Source organism: Sceloporus occidentalis, unplaced genomic scaffold (assembly GCF_023333645.1).
Source record: "Sceloporus occidentalis isolate IW3139 unplaced genomic scaffold, rSceOcc1.0.p SCAF_29, whole genome shotgun sequence".
NCBI classification, from domain to species: Eukaryota; Metazoa; Chordata; class Lepidosauria; order Squamata; family Phrynosomatidae; genus Sceloporus; species Sceloporus occidentalis.
In genome coordinates this window covers 5,829,858-5,846,589 of record NW_028317009.1, presented here as the reverse complement: position 1 = coordinate 5,846,589, position 16,732 = coordinate 5,829,858, and the positions used below count along the sequence as shown (strand labels likewise).

Below are 16,732 nucleotides of genomic sequence, written 5' to 3'. Positions count from 1 at the left end.
GGGAGCTTACGAAATATGCTATAACGTCGTCTGTTATGGAGCTACAGTATGCAGAGTATTTTCTCAGTGACCAATACATGTCGGCTAAGGAGTTTGTGCTTAGTGATATAGTGGATATTTTTGATAAGGAAAGTGTAAAGAATTGACCAAATAGTCCCAGTGTAATTATCATGGACACACTTAATTGTGGAACAGCAGGGAATGTGATATACAGAAACCTCGCCAGGAACTTGGTTGTCATTGTAATTGCTGCACACAGCGCTGTTGTCCAGAACTGATTTTTGCAGCCCTCTCAAATATCAAGATTTTTTTCTTTCCTTATCAGGCATGCAGGGGAAGCTCAGTAATGGAGTCTGCAAATACATCTACAAATAAGACCTGGCTAAACATTTAGTGCTGGTTGGAGCAGCGTGTAGTTAATGGATTTTAATTATCTTTACATTTGTATATTGACCGATGTTACCTTTCCGTGCGCTATTACAGAAATCTTGGCTTTAAAAGCGTGGCCGGTGCTAGAGGAGCAGACTTCATATCCACCGTTATCATGGAAGACGACTTATCGCTACACAGGCTGGAGGGCAGTGACCCCTCGGAACAGACGGGAGGGCTGGTGTTAAAGAAAAAGAGCTCGAGTAGCGAGCAGCATGTGTTTAAAATGCCAGCTCCTCGTTCCTCCCTATTGGGGTTGGATCTGCTGGCCGCACAAAAACGAAAAGAACGGGAAGAGAAGGAGAGGCAAGAAGGAGACAAGAAACCCAAAGTTACCACTAAAGATTTAGAAGAGAAAGATAGGAATTCGGACAGAGCCGGTGACCGATTGAGCCGGGGGAGTCACGGGGACAGGTAAGAGAAGGTGGTCGATAAGCAAGGTTTTGTACTATGTAAAGTTGCGTTACTGCGGAGGCATCGGAAGTGTCTTTGTTAATGGTAAAGTAGCTTGCAGTACTACTGAATTCTGGCGTCTGCCTTGACAGACCACGCAGATGTTATGCTATGGTAGGAATCTATGTAAATTGTAGGTCATTGTTCTGTACAAACATCATTTCACAGGATTTATGATCATGTATCAAAGTGGAGCTTTACAACTGATCATGTAATGCGGAGCATCCATGTATACAGGATATGGATGGCTGGGTTCTCCCTTATTTTATTTTGTCTCTTTGGCAATATGTCCCAGCAATTTTTAGGGTGTGAGAGAAGAAAACAGGTGAGCTCGACACTTAGAAGTCAGAGCATTACTAGAAATAGAGTGACAAATGTATAAATAGTTGTGAGGCTTCTTTGGCACATCATTTGGTCTCTGACCCTTTAGTATGTTGGCATTCAGGCATTACAGAAAACCACGCGTGGAAACACCTTCTTACACCGGTGGGGTAAACGAAGAGTACCTGGCCCGGAGCCGTCAGAGAGAGCGCGACAGAAGAGAACATGGAGTATACGCCTCATCCAAAGATGATCGACAACGCAGAAAAGAGCGCAGCAGTCGAGATCGAGGTGGTCTGAGGCCCGAACCAGAGCATTGCTTGCGTTTGGAATATTTTTATTCTGCTCCTCGTAACTTTAAATTCTAATTTATTTGACAGACGATCGTAGCAGGCACAGTAGGTCAGAAAGGGACAGTGGTTCTGAGAGAAGTTCAAGGCGAGGGGAACCCGAGAGTCCAAGGCACAGACCTAGAGGTAGATAACCCATTTGGTTCATCAGTTTCCCTGTTACGTACAGTTTCCCTTCAGATTGTGTGGTTGAACCTTTCGTCGTCTTGTTTCTAGATTCCTCAACACCCTCGCGCTCTGGATGGGAAGAGGATGAAAGCGGGTATGGAGGATCCCAGCGCTCTCACTGGGAGTCTCCTTCACCTACCCCATCTAGCAGAGACTCTGATCGAAGCCATCGCAATGACAGGGAGAGCTCTAGGAGAGAGCGGTAAGGAAATCTTTTATTTTGTATACAATATTTTTTTTTTATTTTTTTTTTACTATTTCATGAGTGATTCACTTAGCACGACTTTTCACACAGCCATTACACACTATCAGTTGGCAGGAAGCCAGTGGGAAATGTCCCTGCTGCTGCAACAAACTCACATCATATCTGTATGTCCTAATGGGCATCTTTTCAGAAGGTTTAAGGACGTACCGGTACGTCCGAAGGGTACTGAAAGGATTAAAATTGGTTGTGCGAAAACTTGAGAGCAATGCCAATACCGTATTTGCTCGATTATAAGACAAGGTTTTTCCCCAGAACAAATGCTCTGAAAAATACCCCTCGTCTTATAATCAGACCTCAAATAGGCCTGACTAAGATCCAGATCCACCGCAGCGATGCAGGGGACCTGGATGCTCCTGTGTTATGCCCCCCCCCCCCCCCCCCCAACTTACCGGTGCTTATGAGTCCCCGGTGCTTAGTCCGGGCAGCGTGTAGAGCCAGAGTGGCATATAGGAGTATAAGGCAATTCTGGAGGCAGAGTGGCACATTGGGGGTCAAAAAGCATATCATGGGGCACAGTGGCATATAGAGGGTTAAAAGGCCTATCATGGGGCACAGTGGCATATATGGGGCATAAGGCATTTCTGGGGCAGAGTGGCAAGGCTGGGGGCAGGTTGAAAAAAAAAAGGAAATAAAAACAAAATATTTTTCTCAATCATAGCTTTTATAAACAAAAAATTGTTCACATAGTTTACATGAATTAACATTTACTGGTAAAACTTTTTTCCTATAGGGTCGTCTTGTGTTCAGGCTTTTTCTTTTTTTTTCCCATAAATTAATATTCAGATTTTGGGGGGGGGGGGGTCGTCTTATAATCGAGCAAATACGGTATATCAGAAATGGGTGTATTTGACACCCAGTAGTTTGCTACCTTGTAAATCATTTGTTTCAATGCATCTACCTTAAAAAGACATGAATAGAATTAAATCAATACAGTATTACTGTTTACTGAAAGGATGGTGTAAAAATGTGAAGCCAGTTAAATGCTGTGAAGCCAGTTGCTGTAACTATTGAAGGGACACATGCCATTTTTCAGCCTATCTAACTATGTTACTATGTGACTATGACACCCCAGCCATCATATGCACTTTAATGCATATGATAGCTGTGTGGTCCCTTAAAATGTTCCTATTTTCTGTTAGCATTTGCCCATTTCCACAATACCAAGGTAAATGCTGTGTAGGCGTTGTGTTCAGTTGAACGCTTCCCCTTCCATATGATATATTCACCTCCAGTCAGCTCTAGCGCTGGCGCAGTGTAAGTTGTAAGCAGTTGTCTGCTCAGACCCCTATGCTCATGTGTGAAAACTGCTTCTACTGATTGGCTATTTCAATTAACCAATCAGTATTAATATATTAATATAGTAGTACTATATAACAGTATAAACATAGTATTTAAATATACATTCTTCTATAGTATGGGTACCAGGAACATGAAGTTGTCTTTTCAACTATGTGCTTATATTCCGATGTCACTGTGCAGGAAACTCAAAGTGCCGTTTTATTTCGAGCTTTGACTTTATTTAGAGTCTGTAGGCTATATTTCATACGTTGCACTCGTACAGTAAGCCCCAGGTGAAGGTGAAATGCTTTATTAGTAAAGTTATCCGCTTGCTACATTGTAACATATTGTCTGATGCAATAAAGTAATTTAAACACGTATTAATTTTACTTACCACTTGCTTGAAATTGATGCTGAACGTTATCTAAATGTCTTTGTGGAATTTCTGTTCGCTTGTTGACCTGTCGAACTACATGATGCCCAAACGCTTCTGTAAACCTTCTTAATGTAATGTTTGCAGCTCCGTGAGGCTCCAGTACACAGATGATACCCCTCTCCCCACACCGTCTTACAAATTTAATGAATGGGCCTCAGAACGACGACATCTAGGCGCCACCCCACGACTCTCACAGGGCAAAGGTAAGAAGAAATTCGAGTATAAGCTGCCATCAGAGTTTGGAAGTACTTTTCTTTTTGGTTTACAGTAGTTACTGTTATCTTTGAACCTTTCACATTAACACATGGACCATTTGTAGATAGTAAGCGTGTTGACCAGGGCTCTCCTCTCCACTTGTTTCCCTAAATGCGAATTCCACACGTGTAATTGCTATTCTGTGTAACTGTTTGATTACCAGGTAAGCATGAAACAGATGAGGATAGCATCGACTTCATGTCGGAGGATGATAAAAGGCAATGGGAGGAGGACCAGAGGGTAAGTTTAAAAAAACAAAACAAAAAAAAAAGTGTCTTTATGCATCTCCTTTTGTCTGCTGGAGGTCATAATTTGCTCTCCCCCCTGCAGCAAGCAGACCGAGACTGGTACATGATGGATGAAGGATTTGATGAGTATCACAATGCCTTGAGCGCAACCTCTCAGGATTATGTGAAGAAGAGGGAACAGCTTCTCCAGAAACAGAATCACAAAAGAGTGTCTGCCCAGAGGAGGCAAATCAACGAGGTAATGATCGCATCAAGCCAATGCTTGTCGCCTTATAAAGTAAACCTGACCTTTCTCTAGATCGTCCATGACACCTCCTTCCTAGACAACTCTCTCAAAGACTTCCTTCGTCGCCCACTTTATTCAAGTTTATAAGATGTTGCGAGGTTGGCTTCGTGAGTGTTGCGATGCGCATTTGATTTGCAAAGCACGTCATATGGATGCCTTAACGTTATCTTAGCATAAAGCACCTGGAGCCTTTTCATTGTGACCTTTCCTTTTGTGCAGGATAATGAGCGCTGGGAAACAAATCGTATGCTGACCAGTGGTGTGGTCCAAAGACTAGAAGTGGATGATGATTTTGAAGAGGATAATGCTGCTAAAGTGCATCTTCTGGTCCACAACCTGGTGCCCCCATTTCTGGATGGACGTATTGTGTTTACCAAGCAGGTACAATGTTTTTGCAGTAGAAATGGTAGTTGGTGCATGGGCAGTGCTGATTTGTGATGTACGAGATACAGGGCCGGCCCTATAATGGGGCAGACTGGAGCAATTGCCCCAGGCGGCACTTTAGAAGGGGCGGCACTTTGCCGCCCCAAGCGCTTTATTTTTTTTTTTTTTTTGAAGCGGAGGAGAGAGAGAGGGGCACCGAGTGGTTTTCGCTTACCCGCTCGGCGCCCCTCTCTCTCTCTCTCCTCTGCGGCGAGTCTCCCTGCTCTGGCACGGTGCCGGCTTGTAATGCAGAGCGCCGGAAGTGACGTCAATTTCCGGCGCTCAGCATTACAAGCCGGCACCGTGGCAGAGCAGGGAGACTCGCCGCAGGACTGTTTAAAGGTAAGTACCGGGGGGGGGGGGGGTCGTAGATTATGGCGTCGGCGAAGGTTAAAATGCCGACCGCCCCCCCCCCCCCCCCGGCGTCGGCGGGGGGGGGCGGCGTTTTAAACTTCGCCCCAGGCGGCATTAAGTCTTCGGCCGGCCCTGACGAGATATGTGTCACGAGCAGAACTTTATAGAATGAAGAGTGAATGCGTTTGCAAGGTAAGAGCTACTCTGAAATGGTGGGGTGTGCATAGACGTTTCTGGATACTTTGTAAGATGACAATGCCTGCAGAGATGTCGAGGAGGACAGATTGTCAGAAGGACTGGCTGAAAAGGGTGGACAGACTTTCTGAGCAGTGCGCAGATATGGGAAGGGGAATGCTGTGCCTCTTGGAGAGAGAGATAGTGGAAAATGATAAGAGCCTATGCAACTATTGAGATGTTTTGTAACTGTTAATCCTCTCTTCTGCAATATTTAGCCTGAGCCGGTGATCCCAGTGCGGGATCCAACCTCAGATATGGCTATCATCTCTCGCAAAGGCAGTCAGTTGGTCCGCAAGCACCGGGAGCAGAAGGAGCGTAAAAAGGTAAGGCCTCGAGCTTCAGTTGTTTGCAGGATTGCAATTAGGAGGGTCATTGGGATGTGTCAGTTTGGGACTCCAGTTTGTAGTTGCTTCAGTTGAAAGGACTTGTTCATTTTTTTCAGTGGTTATGTGGGATATGGGGGGGGGGGGTGGACGGGGGACTCTGTCAATAGGGACATATTTGTAACGGTGACTTATCGCTTCAGGCTCAGCACAAGCACTGGGAGTTGGCTGGAACCAAACTAGGGGACATCATGGGAGTCAAGAAGAAGGAGGATGATCCTGAACAGCCAAGCACTGAAGATGGAGCAGTGGATTACAGGTACAGTCATACTAACTGGAGATATTGTGGCATGAAAAGGCAATATTTGGCTAGATTTGTTCATTGTTTGGAAAACAACTGATTTGGTACTATTTGTATGCATTCTTCTTACTTTTTTTATTTTTTTTATATAGCACTATATTCTGTCGCGCTGTACAATGGGTAGACAGGACATAAGTAGCGTATAGCGTAACAATTTGACTTGCAGAAACAACGTGTGAGGAGGGCCCTGCTCAAACAAGCTCACAATCATGTAATAAAAATCATGACAATATCCCATATATATTAATATATCAGAACAGAACAGAAATTTGCAGACCACATGCGAGAACGCAGCGAGGCGAGCAGCGAATTTTCCCGTAAGAAGAGTCTGATGGAGCAGAGGCAGTACCTGCCAATATTTGCTGTACGGCAGGAGCTGCTCACAGTGATAAGGTAAGCGGTCTGTCTCACACATGCCTTTTACAAGCATTAGCATCCGGAAGGCAAAGTTTTGCACTCATGCCCCTTATTCCCTGCAGGGATAATAGCATCGTCATCGTGGTAGGGGAAACTGGCAGCGGGAAGACTACCCAGCTGACTCAGTACCTGCATGAAGACGGATACACAGATTATGGTATGATTGCGTGCACTCAGCCCCGCAGGGTGGCGGCCATGTCTGTGGCAAAGCGTGTCAGTGAAGAAATGCAGGTAGGCCTCGGAGAAGAGGTGGGATACGCTATCCGATTTGAGGACTGCACTTCTGAAAAAACCCTTATTAAGTACATGACGGACGGCATCCTCCTGCGTGAATCTCTGCGTGAGGCGGATCTTGATCATTATAGCGCTGTTATCATGGACGAGGCCCATGAGCGTTCCTTGAACACAGATGTGCTTTTTGGGCTGCTACGCGAGGTACGTGCATCTCTGTGTCTGTGACGGTACCCTGTACTTCACCCTCCACCGCTAGATTTCTAACACCGTCCATTTGCCAGGTTGTGGCTCGTCGCTCGGATCTCAAATTGATCGTTACTTCGGCTACGATGGATTCGGAGAAGTTTGCTTCGTTCTTTGGAAATGTTCCTATTTTCCACATTCCAGGCCGGACATTCCCTGTAGACATCCTGTTCAGCAAGGTGAAGATACAATGTCACAAGTGTCTCATCTTATTTAATCTTACTGTTTTCTGTTTATGACGTCATGTGCTATATACCTCCATCAATTATCCATATCACTTTTTTTTTTTTTTACTTGTTCTGTACCTCTCTCTTCCTACTCCCTACCAGTCTATGCGTATAGATATAATTAAGGTACTGGGCGTGACAACCATTTTTGGGGACGTGCGCAGCCAAGCCAGTTCTTCTTCCACTGCTCGCTTTCCCCACGTCCTCTGCCCCAGCCGTCTGTCATCCTAGCATTTGTTTATCTTTGTTGTTTGAGGTTTTACTTGCCTGTACTCTTCTTGACCGATCCTTTATCCCTATCGCATTGGTTGGTTTGTATCCACCAACACCTTTCTCTGTGTGTTCGATGCAGACGCCTCAGGAGGATTATGTGGAAGCTGCTGTGAAACAAGGCTTACAAATCCACCTGTCTGGAGCTGCAGGTGACATTCTGATCTTCATGCCAGGGCAAGAGGATATTGAGGTGAGAACACTAGCAGCTTGAAGTCTTTTTTTTCGTCTTCCTCTCCTTATCTTTTGTTTCATAAAACCTTTACTGTCCGCATACAGGTGACGTCTGATCAGATTATCGAACGCTTGGGGGAGTTGGAGAGTGCTCCACCCCTAGCTGTCCTTCCAATTTATTCCCAGCTGCCATCCGATTTACAGGCCAAGATTTTCCAAAAAGTAAGTCATTTTCTGGCCATAGATTGGCATCTGGTGGAAAATATTTTTGCGCGGGATGCGACTGGTGTCTGTGTGTAGCAGACTATATCCTATAACAAGGCGGAAAGAATATTGCAGGTACCCAAAATGTAATGTAACATGACCATCCCCAGTACACAGTTACAAGATGTGATTATTAAGAGGATACAGTCTGGGTCTTTTAATTAGGATGCGTTTTGCTTTGTTGTATTGGCATCTTGCATTGCCGTGAAATTAAGCGAGCGCCTGTGTAAAAGATGGAATATGTCACCTGTGTGACTGGCATCAAGTTTATACACAAACAACAAAACCAAGTCCTGTAAGTCCTACTTTAGAAATGAGGTCGTTTTCTGAGCTGGGGAAAAATAATTCAGGGTTAAACCCTTGTACAGCGGTGGCAAGGAGCATCTGCACAGTTTCACTCGGAGCATTTGGGATCGGTGCTTCTGTTTCATTATTTTCCCTCTGCTTTTGCAGGCCCCGGACGGTGTGAGAAAATGCATTGTGGCCACGAACATTGCAGAGACCTCCCTCACTGTGGATGGCATCATGTTTGTTGTGGATTCCGGTTACTGCAAGTTAAAGGTTAGCGTTTCCCGATTCCAGCTGTATAACCACCGCGATGTCAGATCACACTCCTTATCCCTCAGGGCCCACTGATTTTGCTATTTCAATAAATGTAATGTTATTCCCCCTCAGGTGTTTAATCCCCGCATCGGCATGGATGCCTTGCAGATTTATCCCATTAGCCAGGCCAATGCCAACCAGCGTTCCGGCAGAGCAGGCCGAACTGGGCCAGGGCAGTGCTTTAGGTAAGTTTGCCACGAGCTCTTGAAGCCCCAACGACCTTTTTTTATTATCAGTCTGTGACTTTACAATGGTGTCGTTAACTCTCCCTGGCAGGCTTTACACACAGAGCGCCTATAAGAACGAACTTCTGTGCACCACAGTCCCTGAAATCCAGCGTACAAACCTCTCCAATGTAGTTCTGCTGCTTAAGTCCCTGGGGGTTCAGGATCTGCTTCTCTTTCATTTCATGGATCCACCGCCAGAGGACAATATGCTCAATTCTATGTATCAGCTGTGGATCCTAGGGGCCCTTGATAACACAGGTAAAAAGCAAGTGATTAGGACAGGAAACAAGTGTATTTCTGCTCAATTGTTGTGTACGATAAAATGGTCTAATGTTTCCCCCCCCCCCCCCCCCGTGTCTTGTCTGTCTCTAGGCTCTCTCACCTCCACTGGGCGACTTATGGTTGAGTTCCCCTTAGACCCTGCCCTCTCGAAGATGCTTATTGTATCGTGCGACATGGGCTGCAGTTCTGAGATACTGATGGTGGTGTCTATGCTCTCTGTGCCAGCCATATTCTATCGCCCAAAGGTATGGGGTATAGTTGTGCGGCGTGTGGACTGACTTAATGACGGGAGTTGTTGAAACGCGTACTTAATTAGTCTGTTGTTCTCTCTCTCGATGTTTGATAGGGGCGAGAGGAGGAGAGCGACCAAGTGCGAGAGAAATTTGCTGTCCCAGAGAGCGACCACTTAACATATTTAAATGTCTTCCTTCAGTGGAAAAACAATAACTATTCAAGTGGCTGGTGCAACCAACACTTTATACATGCCAAGGCCATGCGCAAGGTGAGTGACAATACGCTGTTACCCCTAAACACTCCTGCCGCTCAGTGGTATAGAACCAAAGTCCCCGTAAGAAATACTTAGTTAAATGGGGTGTATGGGCATTCCCTGCTCTCTCTGTGTGGCGCATGTGACCCGATCAACTGCCCCTTTGCTTGCAGGTCCGTGAAGTTCGGGCCCAGCTGAAAGATATCATGGTGTCCCAGCGGATGCCCCTCTCCTCTTGCGGCTCAGACTGGGACGTTGTGAGGAAGTGCATCTGTGCAGCTTATTTTCACCAAGCTGCCAGACTTAAGGTAAAGAGACTGCCCTGCGGTCCCAGGGTATTTGTCGGAGGACACCAGAGCGGGCGGTGAACTTTGAGCTAAAATGTACTCCTGATTGTTCCTCCAGGGGATCGGCGAGTATGTGAACGTGCGCACGGGGATGCCATGCCACTTGCACCCGACTAGCTCTCTGTTTGGGATGGGATACACGCCTGATTATATTGTGTACCACGAACTAGTGATGACTACAAAGGTAAGCAGCTTATTTTGTACGGGACATGTTGTTGTTTTTGCAAATGACCACTAGATGTCAGCATCCCATTTCCAAGGTTTCAATAGGGTTCCTTTTACTGTTAATGCACATTTATTTTCCATGCCATCCCGGGTGACACCACAGATGGGAGTCCTTCTCTGTACATGAGCGGGTACACTTAAAAGCCCCTCCCCTGCCAGTGAGCCCCAGTGTTTCTTCTGCCTTACATTAGATAGGGAGGACTCGTTGCCCCTTTTGCGATTGGAAACGACTCTAGGTTGGGCCGGCTTCCAGGGCTTAAGCCCCCTCGGTCGAGGGAATGCCGCCTGCACCTTAACCTGTAGGCTGGCGCTATGCTGCCTCCTGCATCCCCTGGAGCCCCGTGGGATTTTTTGCATCCTCCTCCTCCGTGGCGGTCCTCTTCCTTCCGCTTGAGAGCGATACGCGCTTCCGGTAGTGCAGAATGGCTAGTTTTCTGGTAGTTTTGAAAATGTTGCTCCCTGGAACTCGATTTCTGGCTATTTCAGCGGCTGGGTGAGTAGGATACTGTTGTGTTCCATTCCCACTGTAGCTAGCTGTCCCGGTTTTTGGATTGAGAGTTCAGTTACCCAGAGGCCAGAGTCCGGGTAGAAAGTTCTTTTCTCTTTCCAGCGGAAGAAATAGATACCCTTATCTCCGCTGTGAGGTCTGCTAGGCACGTGACCAGAAGCGGGACCCCTTCTTTTCCAGCGTAATACCAAACGTAATACATCCTTTCCAGTTCATCCTGCTCTGTCTGATCTCGTCAAGCAGGAACGGAACCCGGAACGAAGGCTTAACCTGTCTGGGCGCGTTCAGCGTCTGTTTCTCTTTGATGAGGACTTAGTTCTGTGCTACTCCTATGGGGGATATAGCTGTTATGAGAGTCTCCAGAAAAAAACCACATTCCCACTTGAGGACGGTTCCCATTTCTCTGACTTATGAAAAAGAAAGCCGAAGCGGCCGTTAAGAAGTCTTTTGAGGCCTCTGCTTTGGTTTTAAATCAGGCATTGCCTCAGCCTCAGTGTCCAGGGTAGTTAAGGTCTGACTTTCCCAGATCGAGGAGGATATCACTGGCAAAACCTCCAGGGATGTGATCCTCAAGAACGTCGCTGCTGTGGATTTTCTATGTGACGCATGTATTGAGAATATCAGAATGACAGCCAGGGGCCTGCTAGAGGAGCCTTATGGCTAAAAGCTTGAGTTGCCAGACTTTTTAGTATTCCCTTTAAGAACTTGAATCCCTGTTGGAGAAAACTACACGGGACAAGCACTCGATGCCGCAGCGAAGACCAGATTCCAAAAGAAGGCTTCTTTCTTTTGGGCAAGACCTTCCAGGGCAGTGCAGAGGCTATGGTTCCAGATTTTCATCACTCTTCACGGGAACGAGGCTTCTGGGGCAGATCTCTTTGAGAGAGGGAGGAAGATTGGACAGATTCTCCTTCACCAAAGCGCCCCAGGACCCTAAGGGCTCGGCATGACACCAATCGCATTCCTGTGGGAGGAAGGCTCGGGTTCTTCAGGGACAGCTGGTTCACCATCACTCGAGACCCATGGGCGAGATGCATCGTAACGCACGGTATCGGTGCCTTTTCAGACCTCCAGATCGTTTCCACCTTCCTCAGGACCAGACGAGAGGCATGCCTTCCTGTTGTCTGCCATTGGTCAGTTCAGAGAACTGCAGGCATATAGTTCCTGTCCCTCCTCCGGAGCAAGGACCGGGGGTTTATTCTCCAGTCTTCCTGATGCCAAAAGCCTTGGGAGGATTCTGTTTAATTCTAGACCTGTGCTTCCTAAACTGTCACCTCTGGTGTGTCTGGTTCAAGGTGGAAACTATAAGATCCACTCTGTACACCTTATGACTCCACAACCTCATGGTCTCTAGAGACCTGAAAGATGTGTATCTTGACATTCCTATTCATCCAATTCCTCAAAAGTTGTTACGCATAGCCATCCCTTGGGGTTCAAGCATACAACCTTAGCAGTTTCAGGCCCTTCCTTTTGGTTTGTCAGCAGCTCCCAGGGTCTTTGGGAAACTCTTGGCAGTAGTGGCGGCTCACTTCAGGCTTCAGGGGATTTTAGTCATCCCTTACCTCGACGACTGCTTTATCCATGCCCGTTTGGCTTCTGTCCTCTAGTCTCACCTTACAAGAGTAGTCAACACCTTGGAGGAGTTGGGTTGGATTCTGAATTGGGACAAGTCAAGCACCGCTCCCTCTCAGCAAGCCACGTTCCTGGGCCTATGTCTGGATTCTCGCTCAGGGAAGGCTTTTCTCACACCTTCCAAGATAGACAGCATTCGTTCTCTTGTCTGCCGGATGCTCTGTTCTCGCCAAAGCTCTGTAAGGACTGGGCCAGGATGGCCTCCACAAGGTAAGCGGTCCCTTGGGCTCTGGCCCATCTGACGAATCTCCAGAATTTTCTTTTCTCACCCTTTCCTCTGATATGCAAAGTTGTGCCAAAGATCAAGAACGACCGTGCATCAGTGATTCCGATCCGCTCCAAACCGGCCAAAACACGCCTGGTATACGGATTTGATCAACCTCGGCTCCAGGACCCTCCTGAGACTGCCTGCACTGAGAGACCGCCTTCGTCAGGGACATTTTCTCCATCCAAACCACGAGATCTTCCAGCTGCTGACGGCCTGGATGTTGAGCGGAAGATTCTGAGAGCTAGGGCTTTCTCCGTTCCCGAGACCCTACTTCTGGAAGAAGTTTTGTTCGTGGTGCGGTTCAAGAGGTTTCATCCCTTCTTCTTTTGCAGGGAGGTTTCAACCTTGACCTTTAACCTTCCACTATCAAGGTCCAGATTTCAGCCATCAGTGCTTTGCTGGCTTTTGAACTCACCTCCTTACCGGTTGTCAGGCATTTTGCTAAGGTCCTTTGGAGACTCAAGTTTCCCTACATTTGTTGTCCTTAAAGACAGCATTTTTGGGGACCGTTACTTCCGCTAGACGCAGTGGCGAGCTTTAGGCTCTATCTATGAAGGAACCGGATGAGGTAGTGCTTTCTCTGCCTCCTGAATTTACTCTCAAAGTTCCGTCCAGGAGATTGTATTACCAACCTTTTTTCGGTTGACTGAGGAAGAGACATTACTCTCTGGACCTTAAGAGATGCCTCTCTATCTATCTATCTGGAGTAGACCCTGCCCCTCAGAAAGTCCTCTCGTCGGTTTGTGGCTTCATCTGTAGCTTTGGCCATCATTACAAACTTGATTGTATGGCAGAGGAAGACTTGTTTTTCTACCAGATAGTTTTTGAAGCTGTTTTTTTTCTTCCTCTTTCCCACCCTTCAGCTTTAGTATATCTATCATCTGCGGTGTCACCTGGGATGGCCGGGAACTTATTTTCCCTGCCGATTCCTGGTGACACATTTGTTCCTTCCCTTCTTTGAATAACCTTGTTGCGTTATGTTTTTGTTTCGTGTGTGGTCTTTGTTATTCACTGTGCCTCTCTGGGAGGGGGAAGTGTTTGTTTGAGTCCTGCCCTATCTCTGGTACGAAGGAGTGCTATCTATCTGTAGTGTCACCAGGGATTGTTAAGTAGATCTGTTTCTGCATCTCTTTTACTAAACCCGAAGTGTTCCAGTGCCCGATGCGTCCATTGGGCAGTATGTAATTCTGGTGCGAGCCAAATAGCTGCCGATTGTTTGTTTGTTTATTTTTTTGCCAATTATCCACGTTTAACACCAATAGCAGGATTGTTGTTTAAATGTAAGCATGATGTTTTGTCCTGAGGCAGTACCTGGTAAGGATCTTACCCGTATTTAGTGTTTAGTACCTTGAAAACAATTTACCGTTTCTTCTGCCCATCTTCTGATTCCTGTTGATACGTATCCCTAATAACCTGTAGAACGTGTCAGTCAGTCTATGTGTATATTTAATAGAGTCTTTCCATTAATGGCTCTTTAGGTAACTTCACTTGTATATTTGGTGCGAGGTATACTTCCGTTTTAATGTAATCTGCCTTCGCATGATGATCGAGAAACCCCCTCTTCCCATAAATGTATATATCCACATTTCAAATACAGAACGCAAGGTCATTTATTTGGAGTAGAGGAGTGAGTCGTAACCCCCAGAAAGCTGTAAAAGAGGCGATCGTAAATGCTTTGTAGAATTGTTTTTAATGTTGGCCAATGTTTATTTTAATGGCACTTTGTTTGTTTCCATGTGTTTACAACGATGATTTCTTTTGCCTTCATCTGGATATCTTTGAAACGTTTAATGTAATTTTTCTTTGCTGCGTGGTCTATAGGAGTACATGCAGTGTGTCACAGCAGTGGACGGAGAGTGGTTGGCTGAACTGGGGCCGATGTTCTACAGCATTAAACATGCAGGCAAATCCAGACAGGTAAGTGAAGTGATGGGACCGAATATATATATATATATATATATATATATATATATATATATATATGTGTGCATCCTCCTCACCATGACTCTACTCTGCAGGAAAACAAACGCCGTGCGAAGGAGGAAGCGTCTGCCATGGAGGAGGAGATGATGATGGCTGAAGAACAATTACGCTTAAGGAGAGAGGAGCAGGAGAAGAAGAGCACGCTGAGCAGCACAAGGTAAGCCGCCTTCTCATCTCTTGCAATTGCGTTCACCGCAGAGCTTTATTCACCAAACGGAGACTAGTGCTATCTTCAGCACTGGACGTGCTCTAGTTCCAGCAACATACTACCCTCTCTTTAGTGAATAAACCTATGCACTAGTACAGTTCACGTGACTGTTTTAGATGTATTTGTCCGGCGCTCAGTGATGGTGGTTGCAGGTAGGGGCTGCTTGTATCTAGCCTTATATGCACCATGTAGTTCTGTAATGTACATTCTAGTTGCTGATGTGTTTAAACCATATTCTGTTATATGTATCTTGTACTGTAATGTATCTTCTAGTTGTGTTTAAACCAAACTCTGGAATGTTTCTCGTACATAAATCAATCTCTTGTACATGCATTTAAATCCATATTTGTTTTTAATTACAGCAAAAAAAAAAACACTTCCGTATTAAACCAGTGCTTTGTTTGTATGTACAGGTCTGTAAAAATCTACACTCCTGGAAGGAAAGAACAAACAGATCCCGGGACCCCACGCCGTACACCGGCGCGATTTGGACTCTGATTCTTTTGCCTTTACCCGTTGGCATGAATCTGTGGCTGCATGAATGAAATTTGTTGGACCTGATCTGCTGCACTCAAGGGAAGTGAAAAGGTTCTGGGACTTTCTAGCTCCTCTTTCAGTGCTATTTTGTGTATTGTAAAGTGGAATAATGTTATTTTCCAGCAATAACATACCTGTTTTTGTCTGGCTGTGGAGCGATTATTTTTATATAACATTATGGAACAATACATACGGCTCAGCGTGCTTATTGGAATGTGGCTAGAACAGCTCTGACCTTCTATCAGGCTGCTTTGCCTCCCTTTGCATAGGATACATAGCATAGACACTTTAATAAAGTACAGACCGGTGTTAACGTGATAATTAACTCCTAACGAGTGTCGTAATGTCAGAGGCAGTCCCACAACAAGCGGATCGCTTGGCTTATCGGCAGGTCCCTCTGCTTGAAGCCAATTTAAGTGCTGTATATTGACTAAAAAGGCAACTGTTAAATGCTGATTATTGATTTTCCTGCAATGCTGACTGGATAAAGTGCAGCAGGGGGATTCTGGCTCAGCGTTGCCAGCGTGCAGAAGGGAGTTTTGTCATCTCAGACAGCAGGTCATAGTTTACTCTGGCTGGGCCATGACAGCTGCTGTGACTTTATACATTAATTCACTGTTTTACAAGTAAAAGGGAAGCACCATGACATTACTGTGAGCTTTTTTATTTTATTTTTAAAAGCATCATTTATTCAAAGTCTTATAAATATCTGATTTACAAAAGCAAAATATGTACAGAAAAGGTAGAAACTGTCAGCTAGTTACAGACCTGCTAAATTAGTGTGAAGTTTTGTTGAAAGGTAGGATGTGACGGTGACGTTTACGTCTCCTTTCCAATAAAAGACACGAACAAGTCCTGTTTAGTGCTGAACTCCAAAGCAGTAAAGCAGTCACAACATCTCTTCCGGCCACGATGATTACAAGGTACCACGCGGGCTTTGGTCCGCCACATCCGCGCTAGCTGGGTTCAGCGGCCTGTCCTTGGTTTTGTCCTTAAGTTTCCGAGGCTGGTGAATGCGCGTCGTGCAGAACGCAGCGATCTAAAGAGGCGGCACAGTCGTTAGTAGCGGGAACGTGCACGTGTGGCGTGTTTAATTCACAAATGATGAGCGGCACTCACCCGGCTTCCTCTGCGTGCCCTTGACTGGGGCGGTCGGGATCCAGATCCGACGCACGCAGACTCAGCTGGGAAGGTAACAAATACACAGCGTTGGTATTTAAATCTGCCTGTCGCTTCACGTGGCGCCACGAAGACGCTAGCAGAGAGGGACCTTGTATCTCTCTCACCGGTATCAAGTGGCACAGAGGGGTGTGTAACATTGATTCAATCAACAGAACACAACAGACAATGACTGTACGGCTGCCATGGCGATAAGCCCTTAAATTGTCATTTTTGCACAAAATGATTTA

At 46.0% G+C, this 16,732-nt stretch overlaps 1 protein-coding gene across 2 annotated transcripts; it reads left to right on the top strand.

Moving 5' to 3' along the window:
- The first annotated feature begins 544 nt into the window (after positions 1 to 544).
- Positions 545 to 15,284, top strand: LOC149299199 (pre-mRNA-splicing factor ATP-dependent RNA helicase PRP16-like). Of its 2 annotated transcripts, none has more exons than XM_089486277.1 (25): positions 545 to 843; positions 1,328 to 1,494; positions 1,584 to 1,679; positions 1,770 to 1,923; positions 3,785 to 3,903; positions 4,119 to 4,195; positions 4,286 to 4,441; positions 4,709 to 4,870; positions 5,719 to 5,826; positions 6,030 to 6,145; positions 6,443 to 6,580; positions 6,667 to 7,039; positions 7,120 to 7,260; positions 7,661 to 7,771; positions 7,858 to 7,974; positions 8,470 to 8,577; positions 8,692 to 8,804; positions 8,896 to 9,104; positions 9,219 to 9,373; positions 9,475 to 9,630; positions 9,789 to 9,923; positions 10,021 to 10,146; positions 14,417 to 14,512; positions 14,614 to 14,735; positions 15,200 to 15,284. In XM_089486277.1, exons 1-25 carry the CDS (start codon positions 545 to 547, stop codon positions 15,282 to 15,284), a joined length of 3,639 nt encoding a protein of 1,212 aa, XP_089342403.1. The 2 variants fall into 2 exon arrangements, with proteins under 2 accessions (XP_089342403.1, XP_089342402.1); XM_089486276.1 differs by having other exon boundaries at positions 1,328 to 1,497.
- Positions 15,285 to 16,732: the final 1,448 nt, after the last annotated feature.

What these genes read in the sequence shown, in the direction of transcription:
- LOC149299199 (XM_089486276.1), top strand. Translation starts at nt 545, where the DNA reads ATGGAAGACGACTTATCGCTACACAGGCTGGAGGGCAGTGACCCCTCG. An exon ending in AGGCCAAGATTTTCCAAAAA is followed by an intron (nt 7,975 to 8,469) that starts GTAAGTCATTTT and finishes CTGCTTTTGCAG; the next exon opens with GCCCCGGACGGTGTGAGAAA. An exon ending in AGGGGCCCTTGATAACACAG is followed by an intron (nt 9,105 to 9,218) that starts GTAAAAAGCAAG and finishes GTCTGTCTCTAG; the next exon opens with GCTCTCTCACCTCCACTGGG.